Source organism: Podarcis raffonei, chromosome 10, assembly GCF_027172205.1.
Source record: "Podarcis raffonei isolate rPodRaf1 chromosome 10, rPodRaf1.pri, whole genome shotgun sequence".
Lineage (NCBI taxonomy): Eukaryota > Metazoa > Chordata > Lepidosauria > Squamata > Lacertidae > Podarcis > Podarcis raffonei.
In genome coordinates, this window is record NC_070611.1 from 64,675,515 (window position 1) to 64,694,239 (window position 18,725).

The 18,725-nt window shown below is 42.8% G+C and overlaps 1 protein-coding gene across 1 annotated transcript in view; it reads right to left on the bottom strand.

Moving 5' to 3' along the window:
• The window catches only part of ETNK1 (ethanolamine kinase 1), a 33,903-nt gene extending 22,479 nt beyond the window's left edge, over nucleotides 1-11,424 (bottom strand). The window contains exon 1 of the mRNA XM_053405653.1: nucleotides 11,012-11,424. Coding sequence (XP_053261628.1) covers nucleotides 11,012-11,218 — 207 coding nt within the window. The 5' untranslated portion in view covers nucleotides 11,219-11,424. The remainder of the gene's footprint in view (nucleotides 1-11,011) is intronic.
• Between the last annotated feature and the right edge of the window lie 7,301 nt (nucleotides 11,425-18,725).

The window sequence follows — 18,725 nt, forward strand, 5'->3', positions numbered from 1 at the left end:
ATTTTATATCCCAAATAGCTGTATGCCATGTGGTTCAATTTATTTAGGATGAAATTGAAAGCAGGTTCATTGGCATGTGTTTTTGTATAGTTTCTCACTGATGGATTGATGTTTACACACAGCTGTTTTGGTTTCTGTGATTTCTTGAACTATACTGTCATGTTAGTTACAGTATAGGGCCCAGGATACACAATATTTTACACACACACAAAAAGGGATCAATATTCTAGCATGACACAGTATTTCCTAGAATAAAATAATATATTCCAATGAAAACTGTATTGCCTAATATAATGGCATGTTTACCAGGGCATGACACTGCCTGAAGAAGTTGCTGAAGACACTATGAATTAAGGAATGAAACACATGAAAGGTCCTGCTCATAAAGTTAACAGCAGAGGCAGACTAATAATAGACATTAAGATAACGATTTTAAGCTATATTGCATATTTATTTGGAATTTATGCCCTTACACAGACCAGAAATTAAAATGAGCAACATGGAATACAAAAATATGACATGAATTGCTGAATTACTAATGTGATTAATGACATACATTAAGGAATTCTACATGCACAGAAATAATCTAAGTTAATGCAGTCAATTCTGACTCATTCAAGCGCCATTTTTCTTGCTCTAATATCTATGAGCCAGGGAGGTCAAGTTAACGGAGTAGTGCTGCCAGTTCCAAGCAAGGGGTAACTTCAATCTTTATCAATGTTTAAACAGATGCTACATTAACATTGCCTGCAAAATGTATTACTAACAATTTTGATGTGCCCTGTCTTGTGAAGACCACAGTTGTGCTAGTCCCTTCCACCCTAAATATTTCTTGCATGCTTCCCCCCCCCCCAATTGTGGACTGTATCCAAAACTAGCAGATAGCTTGAAATTGAAAACAATTCAATACATAAGAGTAAAGAGGGTCCAACAGCTACTTATGGGAAACTGCAAAATGCAGTCTTCATTTTCTAAGCTCTACCACTTTCAGCCATTTTGAAGTGGTCCTAAAACTGCTCAATTCTCGCTTGCTGCCTGTGTCTAACTTCCTCCCAGAATTTCCTCAAACCTAAGACTTTCCATTAAGGTTTAAATCCCCATCCACAAATGAAATAAAGTCTAACTACAAATGCACACATTTACCCTTGGTGACCCTTATCTCTTATCCCTCACCTTCATATAAATTTAAACTATGGGGTCATCAGGGCAAGGACCCATCCTTTGAGTATGTCATGGTGCTACTGTATATATAGCGGTACCCCATTTTATCTTCCCAGTAATCCAGTGATGTCCATTTGTACCCTGGTCTCCTCAGTCCAAATCCATGGTACTCACTCTACCACAATGGCCATTTTGTGTGAAACACCTGAATAAGACCGTGCAAAGGCAGTGGGCCGCAAGGTTGGCAGGTCTTGGTTGACAGCACGGTACCAAAAATAAATGCATGGGAGCCTATAGCCTGATTGCATCCAGCCCTCAAGAGTCCTCCAGACACTGCAGACCACTCTGGGAAAGCACATGCAGGTAGAAGGTTCTTCTCCACAGAAAATTAAGTGAGGTGATAGAAGTGAGTTGGGTGAGGGCCTGAGAAGGTGACGACTGGGTTGGGTGACAATCAAATCCATGATTGCAAAAGTATCTCTTGGGCCATACGGCTGGCCACACACACACACACACACACACACACACTTTTTGTGGGTCATATAGCCCTTGTGCACCCTGCTCCATTACTTATGTTAATATTTTCTTTCCTGCAGTTGCATATTTTAGACACTGGATGTCACTGTGGGACTTTGCTGAATATACTCAGCAATCTTCCATTGCCTTTTCAGTAAATCTTTTAAGTACATGAACTTCAGGCTTGGCTGACTGCTGGTAACAAAGGTATTCCACAAAACAGATGCCTAGGATATGGAGAGCCAAGGTGGGGAGGGTGATTAGTGATTCACTGTACAACTAAGTTACAACACCTCAAACTGCAGTTCTGTCTACACTGTGCAAGTGCCAAATCTGTCCAACAAAGCAAGCCAATTTCAAGTCCACTCACAAAAATTACGCCTATGACACAAGCAGTACTTCATCCAAATTAAAATGCAGGTGTGGTTTACCTGTTTTATTGGTAGCTATAGCACATGAGGTGAGTTACCTGGATCAGAATTCAGTTCTCTTGCTTTAACAGTCATTATTATGACCATGAACCAGTCTCTCCTACCCAACCCACAGGGTTATTGTAAGGATACAACTGCAAAAGCATTTAAAACATTGATGGGGTTTAATTAATTGGTATTTCTACATGGATTTGTAATACTCTTAAAAGACAACCAGCAGCAGTACTTTGAAAGAGGATTAGAATCTAATCTCTATAAATTTCACACTTATCCAAATGCTTTAATTGCTGAATGCTGGTCATTCTTTTAAGTCATTCATTTCTCCTCAGTGTGTCAATGTGCAAACAATTCTGTTTAAAAGCAAGACAGCAAAATCTAGATCTAAATTACTTTCTCTAGCACCCAGACCCATGCAAACCAAATTATACAATAATCCAGAAACAGAGTGCTATAGCCATTTGCTTTAAAAGGATCATAAAGCACATGTTTCAGTTTTCATATGGTGATTACTATGTAGTTGCTCCAGGCCTCATAGTTTGTCACATTGTCACATGACCAGATGATTCTAATCTAGATTACAAAATAGCTGTTGCATAATGTCATAAAATACATGTCACTGAACTATTTACCAATTCAAGTATTCTATTAACATTCTAGTAATAATCTCTTCTTTTTTATTAATAGTACCTGTCTTTCAAAATGGAAAGGAGAAATGTCTTATTTTTACATCAAAAAGGTTATGGTTAAGAGTTATCTAAGTAGAAGCAACTGAATTGTCAGTGCCATAGTAGAAACTTGTGCTACTAAACAAAACGTCTGGTGTGAAAAAACTAATGAGTATCAGCTCTCATGCAAGCACAGCAGGAAGCCAGATGATTTGACAAGAATTACGTACTAAGGTTTAAGGTGCAAGTGAACAGAACAAGACCATAGTTGACAAGCACAAGAAAAGAATCTTAGTAACGGAAGTCTCAAAAAGTCAGATCACTGGAGAATAGATCCCAAACAATAGAACTACATGAAAGATTTGTCCATAACTCCAGGTTCTAGAATTGAGCTCTGAATGTTAAAAAAAAGTAGCTGGGTAATAGTCACTGAAAATGACAGCGTACCATGCAAGCCAGGAAGTCATGTGACCACATCTAGTTTGAGAGTGCATCCTAGAGGCAGCCAACCTTTTTGAACTCAAGGACACATTCAAAAACCTGAGGTCCCAGAGTAGGTTACAGCAGGGGGGGTTTAATAATAATAAAAAAACAATATTAAGAACAATTTAAAACAGCTTACAGACCTATACTCAGGTCTACTCAAAAGTTAAGTCCCACTGAGGTGAGTGTGTGTAGGACAGCAGCCTTAGAAAAAAGGAATGTGGTAATAGGTCAAGCTCTATTCTAAACTGTAACGAATGACAAAGGCTGTAATTAAAGATAATCCACTGAGTTGATGTGCATTGCACACAAAAGCTCATACCAATAACTAACTTAGTTGCTTTTTAAGGTGCCACTGGAAGGATTTTTTTTATTTTGTTTCAACATGGCTACCTACCTGAGTTGATAATGGTTAGACTTTTAAAAGGCGAGTGCCAAAGCTTAACATAACTCCAAAATAGCAATTAGTACACTGGCTAAGTGAAACTTGAAGCTGCAATATAATGCTGCTGCTAAGTAAAAAACAAAACAGAACACCCCTCTACAATGGAGCTAGTATGCCAACCTTCAGCTAACTTGCTGCAGTTTAGTTTAGGAATAGCCATTTCTGAAAATTCTACAGGGTAGAGACATGGTTCACTAAAAGATATTAAAACAATACAACTGGAGGAAGTGCTGTTTCCCTCTTCAGTTTCACATTCGTATTACCAGAATTTGTTGGCACTTTCATAATCTATATTACAATAAAAGACCCACCCAGAATATAGCATGCAAAAAACACTCAACTTCCATGGCTTGGTCTTGAGTGAACTAGTCTTCCCTCAGTTGTCCAGGCTGTACTAATCTTACACACACAAAATATACATATATTTACATTTTTAAAAATCTTATACCACTTTCTCCTCGTCATACAACTGAGTGGCTCACAAGGTAAACACCCCCAAACATCAACAGCGTATAAAGCATTTTTAGAAAACCTGTAACCATATATAAAAAATAATAAAATGATATAAGGAACAGCACAAGCACATATCAAATTTAAAGCATTCAGCCAAGGGTCTTCTCAAACTAGGTTTTATGACTTCTGTTCTATTATGGAGTAATCTGTCCCAACAGCTGAAAGTTGTCGGTGTACTACATAATACTGTTAGTTAAATCAGCTGTAGAACCATTTATCCTGTTGCAAACTGTTGAATTTTATTGCTTAGATGTAAGCCCTTAATTCATCTAATTTTATATTCGGTCTTCTAATTATTCTACTCCATTTTTGTTTGGTAGGTTGTGTCAACCAAATCACATATGATCGATGGGAGTGTTCTTCAAAACAGCTCACAACCAGATTCACCTCTACATGGGCACTAGCCATTATGTTTGTTCAGCAGAAGTTCCAAACTTCTAGGAGAAAGAGATAGACCAGAGCTTCAAGTAACTATTTGCTACTTCTTTAACAGAAATAGTTGGTTAAAGTATCCTTTTCAAAAAGGCAACACAATAGTCATTCTTCCTCACGCAACACTAAGAAAAATGAGATAATTACTATTTAGTGCCTTCTTCTCAACATGCACAATGAAGAGCAGCAGTCCTCACTGAAAATAGCAATGTGAACCACATATAACTAATTCATCAGGGATGGCGCCAACTAACACTGCTTGTAAAATTAAGTGCAAATGCACTCATTTTCAAGTACATATTCAAAATACATATTTGAAGTGTGAATGAGGACCACCTGTTTGAGAATGCAAATTTGTACTGCGTAAAGAAAGGTACCAGACAGAAAGCTATCTATTTCAGGAGTTTATATCTGAAACAAATCCATTTATTGCAGGCTTATATTAAATCACAAGATACCTGTATATGGTAACTAGAAATTCCAAGAATTCTATTCCAGTAACCGAATGGGATGGTATAGAAGGAATAGAAGCTCTGTACCTCCTCTGCCAGATCACTTGGGTCCTATAAAGAGTTGCAGCGAGGGAGAAGGATTGCACTGTCCCTCATTCACCAACCTGCTTGGCTTCCTTGCTAGAGGAAGCAAAGCCTCTTGTTTTCTGGCAGCACAGAAGTCAACTGGCCACTACACTTTTCAGCTGGTCATGCAGGAGGCAACGCTTCTTCAGGCATGACCAATATAGAAATCAAGTGGTCTGGCAGTAGTCGTGAACTGCTCCATTTCTCCAAGGCTAGAACACCTAAACTGGATAAATACATTTAATTCACTATGGCTCAATTCAAACAGACTGACTCATGCATTGTGGAATGCCACAGTCACAAAGTATGACTGAGCAGCATTTGTACTCAACTTTCTCTCATAGTTTGAAGAACAAGCACTCGTTTCTCGTGCAAAACTAAGCCAGCACTATGATTTCTTTCCTCTTAGCCACGGAGGACCCAATTTGAACAGTGCACACGAGCTTTTTTTAAAAAAAACAAACCTGTGGCTCACTGTAACATGTAGATGAGGAGAATCCTTCAAATCATGATTTGAAGATTGAGAATGTGCCATGGACTCATGCACCCCATCCTATACTTTCCGCCTCACTGTGGATTGCCTCCTCCATGTCTAATTTTCTCTAACAGCTTGCTACAACATCTGAATTGGGCAACTACTTCCAGTCAAGTATAATCCATGTCAAACAATGAATTGGATGTTACAGCTAAAGACATGCGTCCTAATGGTCAGGAGGAAACTCCATTAATTTTTGTGGTTTTATATTGTAAACCACCCTGTGATTCTCAGATGAAGGGCTGTATAGAAATATTATTAATTCCCAGAGACAAGTGTGTACATTCCTGTTCTGGAATATTCTATTTGAATCATACCTAATCAGAAATGCTATACATAGCCTCTAGGCCAAAACTAATCTCAGTTTACAAACTTAATCTGTTCTGAAAGTCCGTTCTTAAACTGAAACCATTCTTAAACCGAGGCGCGCTTTCCCTAATGAGGCCTCCCGCCACCGGCGCCCTTCCACCGTTCAGATTCCGTTCTTAGTGGTGGTAAAGTTTGCAAACCAGGACACTACTTCCAGTTTTGCAGAGTTTGTGAATTGTTTGTAAACTGGACTGTTCTTTAACCAAGGTACCACTGAAATTTAAGCTGTTTAACCACTATTTACTCTTTCTAGTGAGACCACCCCCACAGGTATGCTTAGTAGGAATGAAGGAGAGGGCTTTGGAACTCTCACCTTGAGAAGCTAGGTGAAGACTTTGTTCCAACAGGCTTTTGGAAACGACAGTTTTTAATGAAATGACTAGTGCCATGCTATTTTTATTATAATCATTGCTATGGTTTTAATAGAGTTAAGATATATATGTATTTAATTGTTTTTAATGATTATTTTCTATGTTTTTAACAGTTCTAATATTTATCTGTAAACTGTCTTGAGTCCCACGAGGGGAAAAGATGGAGTATAAATAAATATAGTAATAATTATAATATATACTCCCTGTCACTGATGTGGGGTAGAAATTTTTTCAAAGCAGAATTTTTATTTATTTTCAAATGGAAACATTTCTACATATTTCATAAGTTAATTTGTAATAATGTAAACTGCAAATACAATATTGTAATTAATGTTTTTAGGTGATTATCCCTAGAAATCATGTGAGAATAAATATCACTGATCTGTAGGCAAAGGGGAGAGTAAAAATAATAAATATGTTATTTTAGAAGAGTTTATCTGGGATGATTATGTATTGTATTGATTTTTAATTCTTGTACATGCTTAGAGCTGTTGATCTTATTTATTTTAATACTGCACTACCTCCTTCAACATATATTTATTTAGAGAGGAAGTATTTATAATATTTAAGTAAATAAATTGAAACAAAAAGAATCCAATTTTTAATGGAATTCACCACACTGACCACGCAGGTCAAAGGAAATCCCAACCTAAAAGATTTTAGTACAGGCGTCCCCCCACTTATGCAGGGGTTATGTTCCGGGCACCCGTGCAGATAAATAAACACCATGTAAGTAGACAGCACCCTCTAAAAGCCCATTTCTCCTGCTCTACAGTTTTCTCTCCACACATCTCCCTCTTCAACAACAGTTGAAGCTCTTGGGCTGGCGGGAGGCTGCTGCTGCGCTGCTGTGCAAATCAGCTGCTAGGCGGGGAGGCAGAACAGCCTAAACAAATCTCTTTGGTCTCTCTCTGGAGCTTCCTCTGTCTTCACTGAAGTCCTCTTCAGAGTCCAGGAAAGGTCTCCTTGCAAACAACTAGGATTTTCCAGCTCTCTCCTGCTATTTCCTGGTTTGAATCTACCTATTTATTTATGTATTTCCTGGCACCATGCATATTTGCGGTTGTGCACAAGCCACTTATGTGTAATAGGGTGTGTGTGCCTGTAGTGACATCAGACTGGAGGGCCCCTGACAAGCAAAGTGTAAAAGAAATGAACTTTGCTGAAATAGATTAGTTGTCATCAGCAAGTCAGAGTTCTTTGAGTTGCTAAATTTAGTGTAAACAAGTTTCAGCAGCAACTTAACTTTTGAGCAGTACATGCTATTTTGCATTTTTATAAGGATTCCAATAAAAAACATTTAAACCACATTAAATGTGAATACTCTAATAAAATGTTTCAGATACTGGGACAAAAAACTAATAATGATTTGTTTACTAAATACATGTTAAAAAGGCACTCTAAATTAAGTCACTCCAAGGCATGAGATTTTTTCCCTCATTGCCAACTGAAAATTTCCCAAATAAACCTACATCACTGATGTTTATTTTTTAGAAGTACAGACATTGGCAAGCATAAACAGATCTTCAACATCCCTAACCAGGAAGCTGAATAAGCACTGCAACACACATGTCAGGAAGATAATCCAATCAAATGTTGAAATTTTTAAATAACAGCTACAAAGCAACTTTTATGAAGACCACAAGCTGTCCCAATATTAAGACCAACTAAGGAGCCAAGACCCTCTGCTGTCAAATCTGTTTGCCTGTAACCTACCTGATCCAAGAGATTCAGGGCAGATTTTTTTAAAGCTATTACTATAAATGCATCTCTTGCAGTAAGGAACTCCAAAAAGTTTTCTGGCTAACCCACAGAAGGTATATTTGTATGTTTTATATCAGCTATATTCTGTTTGTAACCCTTCCCCTCCCACACTTTAAAACAATGCAACTATACACCACAAAGTGCAAAATAAAGCTATTTAACATAGATAGTTCAATTTCTCAACTTAACATGCTAAGTTTATTACTACAATGCAAAACCTCTTTGAGATTGGGTAAACACCCATTTTGAAGCAGAAAAAGGTTAGAAGGGTGAAGTTGCCCCTGAAAAGACTTGAAAGAGAGACAAGAAAGGAAGACAAGGGGTTATATCTAATGCTAGCCATACATGGAGAAGACCCATTGAAAGGAAAGGACTAACTTAGATTCATTAATTTCAGTGGGTATGAGTATAACTTAGTTGTATGCAAGCTCATGCCACTTTATTCATGCTCTCCTTCAGAATGTTTAGCACCTAGCCTTTATTTCCTATGTGCTGCATCAATGCAATAGTTCATTAACACCTTTCCTTGAGGTCAAAACAAAAAATTTTTTTCCTTCCAGTAGCACCTTAAAGACCAACTAAGTTAGTTCTTGGTATGAGCTTTCGTGTGCATGCACACTTCTTCAGATACACTGAAACAGAAGTTGCCAGATCCTTCTATATAGTGAGAATGTGGGGAGGGGTATTACTCAGAAGGGTGGTGGGAATGGGTGATTGGCAGATAGCTGTGATGAGCCTGTTGACCGACTGCAATAGGTCTTACAGGAAAAAGCAAGGGGTGAGAAGGTGAAAAATGGCTTTGTCATGTATAATGAGATAAGAATCCAATGTCTTTGTTCAGACCAGGTCTCTCCAGTCTATAGACTGGAAAGAGAAGCTGCTGAATTGCAACTTATTACCAAACTTAAAACCATGGCAACTTCTGTTTCAGTGTATCTGAAGAAGTGTGCATGCACACGAAAGCTCATACTAAGAACTAACTTAGTTGGTCTTTAAGGTGCTACTGGAAGGAGAAAAAAATTTTGTTTTGACTATGGCAGACCAACACGGCTACCTATCTGTTTCCTTGAGGTGAAAGTGATAACCTTAAGCTGCCCCATGCTTAATTATTCAGTAGAGTGTGAAAGATTTGACAGGGACAATGTTGTTTGGGGAAAACGTGAATAACTACAATATGCTCTGAGAGAAAATACAGAAGAGTATTCACTCAACTCCTGCTGCTTTATTATTGTAATGCTTAAATCCCTCTACAAAGAAAAGTGCATTGGGGAAAGGGTGGAGGAACATATTGTCCTCCCAGCATTCCTTTGGGCTAAAACTTGACAGAGAAATTCAAGTTTTTCTTATGGTTTTTCTGGAAAGACAAGGAGATAAAAGAATGCTGACTTCCTCAACTGAGATTTGTATGGATGTTGTGTGCTTGCTACATGGCAACCCCTTTGCCTCTCAAGCTATACACTGCAAAAGCCTACATGGCAACCTATACTAAGGAACCCAGCCCTACCCCCCCATCTCTCTTGTTCCATTTCCCTCTTCCTGCAAACTAGCATGTTTTATGTGTAATTTTTGCACAAATCAGTTCAGGGTGGATCCCATTTTAAAGCAATCATAACCTCATGAAACAGGGTTGGGAGGGGGAAGCAAGAGAGAGAAGAGATGAGCCCTGTGGAAAGAGAGAAGCAAGAGGTGAGGTTTTTTTAAGGAAAGGTGAGCAGGGAAAGCTTATTCTCCCTTTCTCTATATGCATGGTATACACACCCACAAGTACACATAAGACTTCAGGCTATACTACAAGAATACAAGCTCACCAACACACACTTAACTCCCTGCCCTATATCCTTCAGGCTATATTAATAGAGTAGAAGCTCAGTCAGATACAAAGATGTATCACATGTGCACTCCTCCCTATTCTGCATCCGTTGAGCTACGTTGCTGGAATAAAAGCTCAAACATACCTACAGGTATCTCTCTCTCTCTCTCTCTCTCACACACACACACACACACACACACGTATATTACACACTGCCATGTCACATAAATACACATATATATTACACACAAGTGTTTTACACACACATGTATTAAACCCAGGCATATCATATATGCACATATATATTACATGCAAGGATGTTACACACTTGTATTTAATATGCGTGTATCACACACACCTGTATCACCTGTGTACACTACACACAGGCATATCACTCTCTCACACACACACTCCTCCCCATCGTGTATCATCTGAGCTGTTACTAGAATATAAACGCTCTCTCCTTCTCTCTAACACACAGGCGTATCACGCCATACGAGCACGCACCCCTCCCCCCCCCCCCAGCTCTATAATTAGAACACGGCTCGGGTTCCGACTCGTCCGCCTTGCACAGAAACGTGCGCGTGTGAGCGCGCGCCTCCGTGTAGTCCATGTACGAGTTGGAACCGCACGGGCACAGCGCGCACGCCCAACCTGCCTGCTCCTCCTTCGGGCTGCGCGAGCGGAATGGAAGCCGAGGCTGCCCGAGCCGCTCTCTCCCTCTCTCTCCTCCTCTCTCATTCTCCCCCTCAAGAGGGAAGCGCTGAGGAGAGACAGAAAGAGAAAGACAGAGCCGCCGCCGCCGCCGCCGCTCCTACTCCTCCCTCGCCTCGCCACAATGGCTGCCCGCCATCTCTCCCCCTCCCCACAACCTGCCTCCTCCTCCTCCTCTTCCCCCCCCTCACAGCCACCCTCCGCCGCTTCGCCTCAGCCGTTACCTTCAGCGTCACCTCCTCGGGCTTCCAGGCGGGCCTCAGTTGGCTGAGGAGACGGAGGGCCCCGCGGCGGTAGCCGGGCCCGCCTCCTCCTCCTTCTCCATCTCCGCCGCCGCCTCCCGCCCCCGAAGCGGGGTCCCTCTCGCTCACGACGACGTCCAGCTTGGGCACCTCAGGCGAGCCCGGCGGCACGTGGATGTAGTTGGCCATGGAGGCGGCGACGGCGGTGGGCGAGCGCAGGCGGCGACGGAGCCTCGGCAGCAGGGCGAGACGGCGGCGGGCGAAGAGGAGCGGCGGCAGCAGCAGCGTCGTCGTCGTCGTCGTCACGCGAGCGGGAGCAGCCGGCAACTGAGCGGCGCGAGACCAACTGGCGGAGGGAGGCAGCCAAAGAGGCGGCCAGCGATTGGCTGGCTCGCCTTTCTTTCTCCTCTCTCTCTCTCCTCCCTCCACGCACCTTTCTCCGTTTCCTCGGATTGGGAAAGGGAAAGCTCCGCCCACCTCCCACCAGCCTATTTATAGATGCGGGTTTTCTGGTAGGCCCCGCCCTCGCTTTTCTCCCCCACAATGCTCTTCTTCGTTTTCACGCGGACAGACACACACACTCTCTTCGCAGGCCTCTCCGCCGAGGTTCTCTCGCCGCGGAGCATGCCGGGAGAGACGGGTGTGGGCGGGGCTGGTTCTCCAGAGCGCGGGGGGCGGGCCCCCGTCAATGGAACGCTCGCGCCTTCGCTGTCAATGGAATGCTCGCGTCTCCGCCCTTCTCTCCCCCCCCCCCCGCACCCAAACCTCCCTCCCATTCAGTTATATGGTCCACGATTTACGTGCCTTTTTCCCAGACAGGTTTTTTTCTCCGGTGACTCCCCCCTTTTTTTTTTTGCCAAAAATGACAGAATTACAGAGTTGCAAGGCACCCTGCCCCAAGTCCTTTAAGGACCTAGCACCACCCCTAGCAAAGGGACTAGCCGTGGGGCGGGGAGGGCATGTCTGACGTTCAGACATTTGTGTACACAGATTAGACGCTCATTGAGTGTGACGTAGGAAGATTCCCTTTGTAGATTTGCACAGCTGGGTGTCCGCAGCCGCAGCGCACACAGATCATACTCCTGCTGCGGAAAATTACATGTCAACATTGCAGCTCAACTGGTACCCACAGGCTTCACACTTGAACATAGGAATAGCTGTGCAGTTCCAATGATTGCATACACTTGAATGTCACGTGTGAATAACGTTTTATGAGTGCACAGCTCAAGTAGGGCTCATTCCACCAACTTTGCTAAAAGCCCACCGTGCCAGATGGTCATTGCAGGAACAACTATTTAGAAATTGGTGTCCGACGTTTGATTTTTTTTTTCCTCTTCCCTTCCCGTCCCTTTTTCCTTGTGTGTCATTTTAAAATAAATATTGTAAGCCTGCGGGTAGGGACTGGGGGTGTGGGTGTGGGTGGGTGTAAACCACTCTGGGAGGCTTTCAGGCTGAAGAGCAGGGTACCAATGCTCTAAAACAAACAAATGGATTTAATGCAACACTTAAGTCTTCCTTACGTCTTACTCATTTGAGGCAGACTTGCCATGATCACAGTTTGATTAATCATAACAGAAGGAGGAAATGGGACTGCACATTGGCTCAGCTGAAAGATCAGCACCCATCAGTCTCCTCCTATGACTGTCGTAATATGGCAGACATTCCACCGAGAAAGAACTACAGGGCCTCAGCTGAGAGACCAACAACTTTCAGCTCTTCCTTTCCCCAAATACTGTTTCCAGGGGGTCATTACAAAACCCCACAACTAAGACTGAGTTGCCTGAGTTTATCAACTCCCAGACCTCCTCCTCCCTACAACTTTTCCTTTTGTGTCCTGTCTTTAACACTGCAAGGCTGTCAACTGTCTTTTTTTGTGGCGCATCAGCAAAGTAAAAAAAAAAATGCTTCAGATAAAATAATAAGACCATCACTTTGCAATCCCCTTGCAGTTTTTGGATAGCTCAGTCGGTAGAGCATGAGACTTTTCATTTCAGGGTTGTGGGTTCGAGCCCCATGTCGAGCAAAAAGATCCCTGCATTCCAGGGGGTTAGGCTAGATGACCCTTGTGACCCCTTCCAACTATGGATTTCTAGGATTCTAGGAGTGGGATGAAAAAAGAGAAATGAGCTTACTGAGAAATTGTATCCTTGTCCATACAGTGGTACCTCGGGTTAAGTACTTAATTCGTTCCAGAGGTCCATACTTAACCTGAAACTGTTCTTAACCTGAAGCACCACTTTAGCTAATGGGGCCTCCCACTGCTGCCGTGCCGCCGGAGCACGATTTCTGTTCTCATCCTGAAGAAAAGTTCTTAACCCGAGGTCTATTTCTGGGTTAGCGGAGTCTGTAACCTGAAGCGTATGTAACCTGAAGCATATGTAACCTGAGGTACTACTGTACATAACACAGGAATGTATGCAACCTCAAAATCTCCAAAGAACTTTCAGGAGCAGAAATTCGGGGCATGACCCAGACCAGATTGACTTGTACATTCATTTTGTAATGGCTCAAGGCTGGATTGATGGGTGTGTCCAATGTTCATGAAAATGTGCAGAGTTCATTTTATCTGAATCATTTTGAACCTTGTCCCTATATTGACTTGAAAGCTTTCTCTCCCCCACCCCTTCAGAGGATATTCAGCATATCTAACCAGGCATTTGCACCAGTCATTTACTTCCAAGTAAATACACTTCTGTCCCAGACATAAGTCTTCTTCATGTGTCTTCTTCAGCAACTATTAACCCTTCCATATTTACACAATGCTATTCACTCCTTCATCCTCTTAGTATTACTGTATTCTCTACTTAATGACTGATCCCAAAAAGAGAAAGAGGGACCTGAGGAAATGATTAATGAAAGCGAGATGGTTATCTAGTGGAAAAAAATGTGCCATTCAAATGCAAAAGATTAACCCTGCAGCACAGGTCAGGCAAACTCTCATCAACTAATAGTTCAGCTATTAATGGTTGCAAAGTAAATTACAGCCCCTGACGCAACTGCGTTTACTGCCAAGCACAGTGCATGGCATCACTGCATGCTTATGTAATTGCTGGCACCTTTCATTTCATTTATGTTTATGTTATATGATTGTCTGCTTCCGTAGCATCTTTCAATACAGAGTCCTTTCCGTTATTGGTGTATGTGCACCCCTAACCTACGGTTACCAGATGTCCCCATTTCCCGGGGACAGTCCCCGGATTTACAAATCTGTCCCTGGACAAAATCCATCCCCGGATTGTCCCCGGATTTCATTTAATGTCCCCAGATTTATATTTTAAGTGTTGTAGATTTATTAGTAGGGAATGAATGTTGCGTGATTGGTTCAACGGCACAAGCCACATCATAAGGGGACTTCCAGCGAGGCAAAATGGCGGGCACCACAGCAGCGAGCAGCTCCTGAAGCCAGCCAGAGCCAACTGCGCTACCAGGCTGGCTCCGGGCTGCTGAGATTGCTGCTGCCAAGGGGGAACCGGGGACGCCCGGTGCGTCAACTGGGGGAACCACAGACCCCCCCCCCATGACCCAAATTGAGGCAGGAGTGAGAGCGCCCAGCCACCTGGTTGACTGCCCAACAGCACTCGCAGGGAGAAGGAGGAGAAGGAAGAGAGAGAAAGAGGAAGGAGAAAAAAGAGGGGAGCCCCGACCCTGTTGCCTCTGCCGCTGCTGAGGAAGAGAAGTAGGAGAGCACTGCGTGAGCAAGGACAAGTGGCCGAGCCCAGGCCCAACCCAAGCCTACTCCATGGCAGATAGCACTCTAAGAGATCAGGCTGGGGCCCAGAGGAAGTCTGCGTGACAGAGGAATCATGGAGATCTAGAGTTGGAAGGAACCACGAGGGTCATCTAGTCCAACCCCCTGCAATGCAGGAATCTTTTGCCCAACGTGGGGCTTGAACTCTCAACCCTGAGGTTAAGAGCCTCATGCTCTACCAACTGAGCTATCCCAAAACAAACCCCAGGCTTCCAAAGTTCCAAAGTGCAGGAGACCCAGAAGAGAAGATATTACTTCTTCTTTTTTTTAATGATTTTTTAAAAAATAACTTTCTCTCTCTCCTTTTTTTAAAAAAAAGTGTCTCTGGATTCTTGGGGGGGGGGGGAATCTGGTAACCTTACCCTAACCCTTCTGCTGCAGTTCTTAATGCTTTATCTTTATGCTGTGTTTTAGCTTGATGACACATTCTTGAGTTAGGCAATAAGGTTTTGTTGTTTTAATGTGTATTGTGTATATGGGTAGCCATGAGTTGTTAGAGGAAAACATAAATGTTGCTGCAAGGCTGATCAAAAAAGGGCGTTGGCACATGGAACCCTTTTGGAGTGTAGCAGCATTAGAGATAATCCAAAAACAAACCCCTTTAAGATACAGTGTTGTAGTGGTCCAGGGTCATTGGGGACGGGCGACCCTTACTAATTTCCTCAGCAGGGCCCCTGCCTCCAGCATCTTAAAGCCACCCAATCAGCATGGAAGGGGAGCCTTTGAACCACTCCAAAGCTAAGTGTTTAGGTGCTTTAAGTTTCAAGCAAATGGTGCGCATGTTCCGTAACGGACAATGGCATGCCCTCTAAGCGGCCCTGTTTTCCAGGAACAGTCCCAGAATTACGAAAGCCCTCCTGGCTTCTGAATTGATCCCAGAATGTCCCTATCTGCCGCAGAGCTCAGGGAGAAGGATGGCCAGTGTTTGTCTCTGGCTTCCTCCCTTGGGCAGCTCATAGTGGCTGCTGGAGAACAGGTGAGGACGAGGAGAGGCCACACCAAGGCCATGTGATGGGCTGGCTCTGAGGTGCAGGCAGATGACAGGCCTACCCTGGGCAGGAAAAAGGAGCGGAGTGGGGTGCAAGGGGTCTTGATTTTTTAAAAAATGCCTCTGTAATAAACAAAAATCTGCCCTTATTCCTTTATAGGGGACACAAAAGCCCTCATAGAGTCCTTTGTAGGTTGTCCATCGGTAGGAGAACATAGAGGCCAACCAGAGAATATTGAGAAGCAAAGCAGCTAGTAAGCCTGATCTTTATTGAACTGTTGCAACAGGGTGCTCCCCTCACACACAGGAAAGGAGGAGGACCCAGAACCAAGGTGTGCCAGCCCTTATATAGACATTTCAAATTCCCTGCCCTGAAGCTCAAGACCACCCCTCCATACATCATGCATACATCACAGAAGGGGTGTAACCCAAGACCACCCCCCACAAACATCATACCTACATCACAGAAAGGTGGTCTACAACAGAAATTTGAATGTTGTTGTTTTTCCTGTCTGCCAGTTTATCTGATAATGCCTTATCTGATTGCCTTTCCTGGTAGTCTTGCCATTCCTTTGAGATGGTGATTACCCAATTCCAGAGACAATGGGATGGTTCCCTCACCCCCTCCCTCCTTGCAGAGAAAACATTTGGTCAGTTTGGGAGTCAAAATGGTTTCAGAGCGGTTTTCCTGTGCTGCTCCAGATATGTGGTCCACATATCTATGTACGTACTTGGTTGGTACATTTATGAACCTTAAAAAAAAAAAATTACACCATGTGCATCCACATCTAATCTTGCCCCTTTCTAAAATGCATTTATTGTTGTGTGTTTTTCCTTTTTTTGTAAATCTTACCTGTGTTAGCAGCACCAAAGTGATCTCTCTGATGGTGTTTCCTGCTTGGCAGGGGGTTGGACTCGATGGCCCTTGTGGTCTCTTCCAACTCTATGATTCTATGATTCTATGATTCTAGGATGCAAGCCTGGACAGTGTGTATGAAGATCCTGGGCTGCCCAGATGGCAAGACTCCCCTCTTGGTCTCACTGACATGGTCCAATGGAAAGCAGAGTAATACGTTTGGCACCAGCTTGGCTGCAGGAGTTGCTATGTGCCAATTTCATCATTTTCAACGTGCTCTTTGGTCCTAGCACTGTTTTGTATTTTTCAACATTATTTTATTGGGGTTTTTAAAAACTCTACACTGTAAACCATCTTGCAATTTTGTTACAATTCAAAAGCTAAAATGTGATAAATATATGTGTGAGGTTTAACAAGCTTTCATCATCAGCTTAATTCTTAAAAAAAAAATAATAGCTGAAGCTTTTTATATTTAGCACATTTGCTGCTCCTGGTTTTATTTTTACAGCTTCTCTTCCTGCTTTACAGATGTATATTCTAGAAATTGTTCTTAATGCCACAACTAGTTTGCTTTTGATGAGTATCAGTTGCCCTGAAAATCTTGCCCACTTTTCTTCCAATGTTCTCTTGTATCTAGCAATTGCCAGGGATCAGATGACTGACACAACTCTCCTGCGAAGAAAGATTACAACAGTTGGAGTTTTTTAGTTTAGGAAAAAAATATTGAGGCTGCATGATAGAGATTTGTAAAACTGCATGCATGCTGTGGGGAAAACAGATAGAAGTTTTTCTGTTAGAACCTGGAGTCATCTGATGGGGTCGAATGGTGGGAGATTCAGCACAGACAAAAGCAAAACAACTTACAATTTATTTATTTAACCAAGGTTATATACTGCTTGACTGTAATAAAACCTCTAAGCAGTTTACAGAAATGAAACACTGAAATTATTAATAAAAGACAGATAAAAACAGGTATTTAAAAACATTAAGATTATTAGAATCAACAATAAGCTAAAAACAGATTTAAACACATGCAACGTCTGCTTGTCTGGATAGTCTTGCCTAAGCAAAAATGTTCTATGTAAATGCCGACAAGAGTGTTGGAGTGGTGTCTGTCTGATGTCAATTGGAAAGAAGTTCCAAAGTGCAGGTGCTGCCACACTAGAAGATCAATTTCTCGCAAGTGCCAAACAAGTATCATGCAACACCTGTAACAGTGCCGGTTCTACAGAATAAGGGGGTAAAGGGGTAAGGTGATGCCATGATCTAAAATTCAACCTAAGGAAAGCAAGAAGAGGAAGGGGAAGTGAAGGCAGGGGTAAACTGGGAAACGTCGTGTGGTTGTTTCAGTTAAAACACACTTGGGCTTGACTACAAGGTTGACTGCAGTATGGCTTTGGAGTGTTGATACTGAATGGGAAAACTTTAAACAATCAGATGTTTCACATAAACTGTGTTTGAAATAAAAAAGCAAGCTGCCATAAAAAAGGAAATGTTTGAACACCAGTGATGTTTATGATGGAAATAACAGAAAGCTACTATGAATTTTAAGTCATTGTAGGCAGAAGCAACAAGAGGAACAGCCATTTTAGATCTGGTCCTAACCAATGTTGATGACCTGGTTAGTGGGGTAGAAGTGGAAGGATCATTAGGCGCAAGTGATCATGCTCTTCTGAAGTTTACTATACAGCGGAAAGGAGCAGCCAAGCATAAGGTAAAGGTAAAGGTACCCCTGCCCGTACGGGCCAGTCTTGACAGACTCTAGGGTTGTGCGCTCATCTCACTCTAGAGGCCAGGAGCCAGCGCTGTCCGCAGACACTTCCGGGTCACGTGGCCAGCGTGACAAGCTGCATCTGGCGAGCCAGCGCAGCACACGGAAACGCCGTTTACCTTCCCGCTGGTAAGCGGTCCCTATTTATCTACTTGCACCCGGAGGTGCTTTCGAACTGCTAGGTTGGCAGGCGCTGGGACCGAGCGACGGGAGCGCACCCCGCCGTGGGGATTTGAACCGCCGACCTTTTGATCAGCAAGTCCTAGGCGCTGAGGCTTTTACCCACAGCGCCACCTGCGTCCCAAGCATACTAGGACTCAATTTCTTGACTTT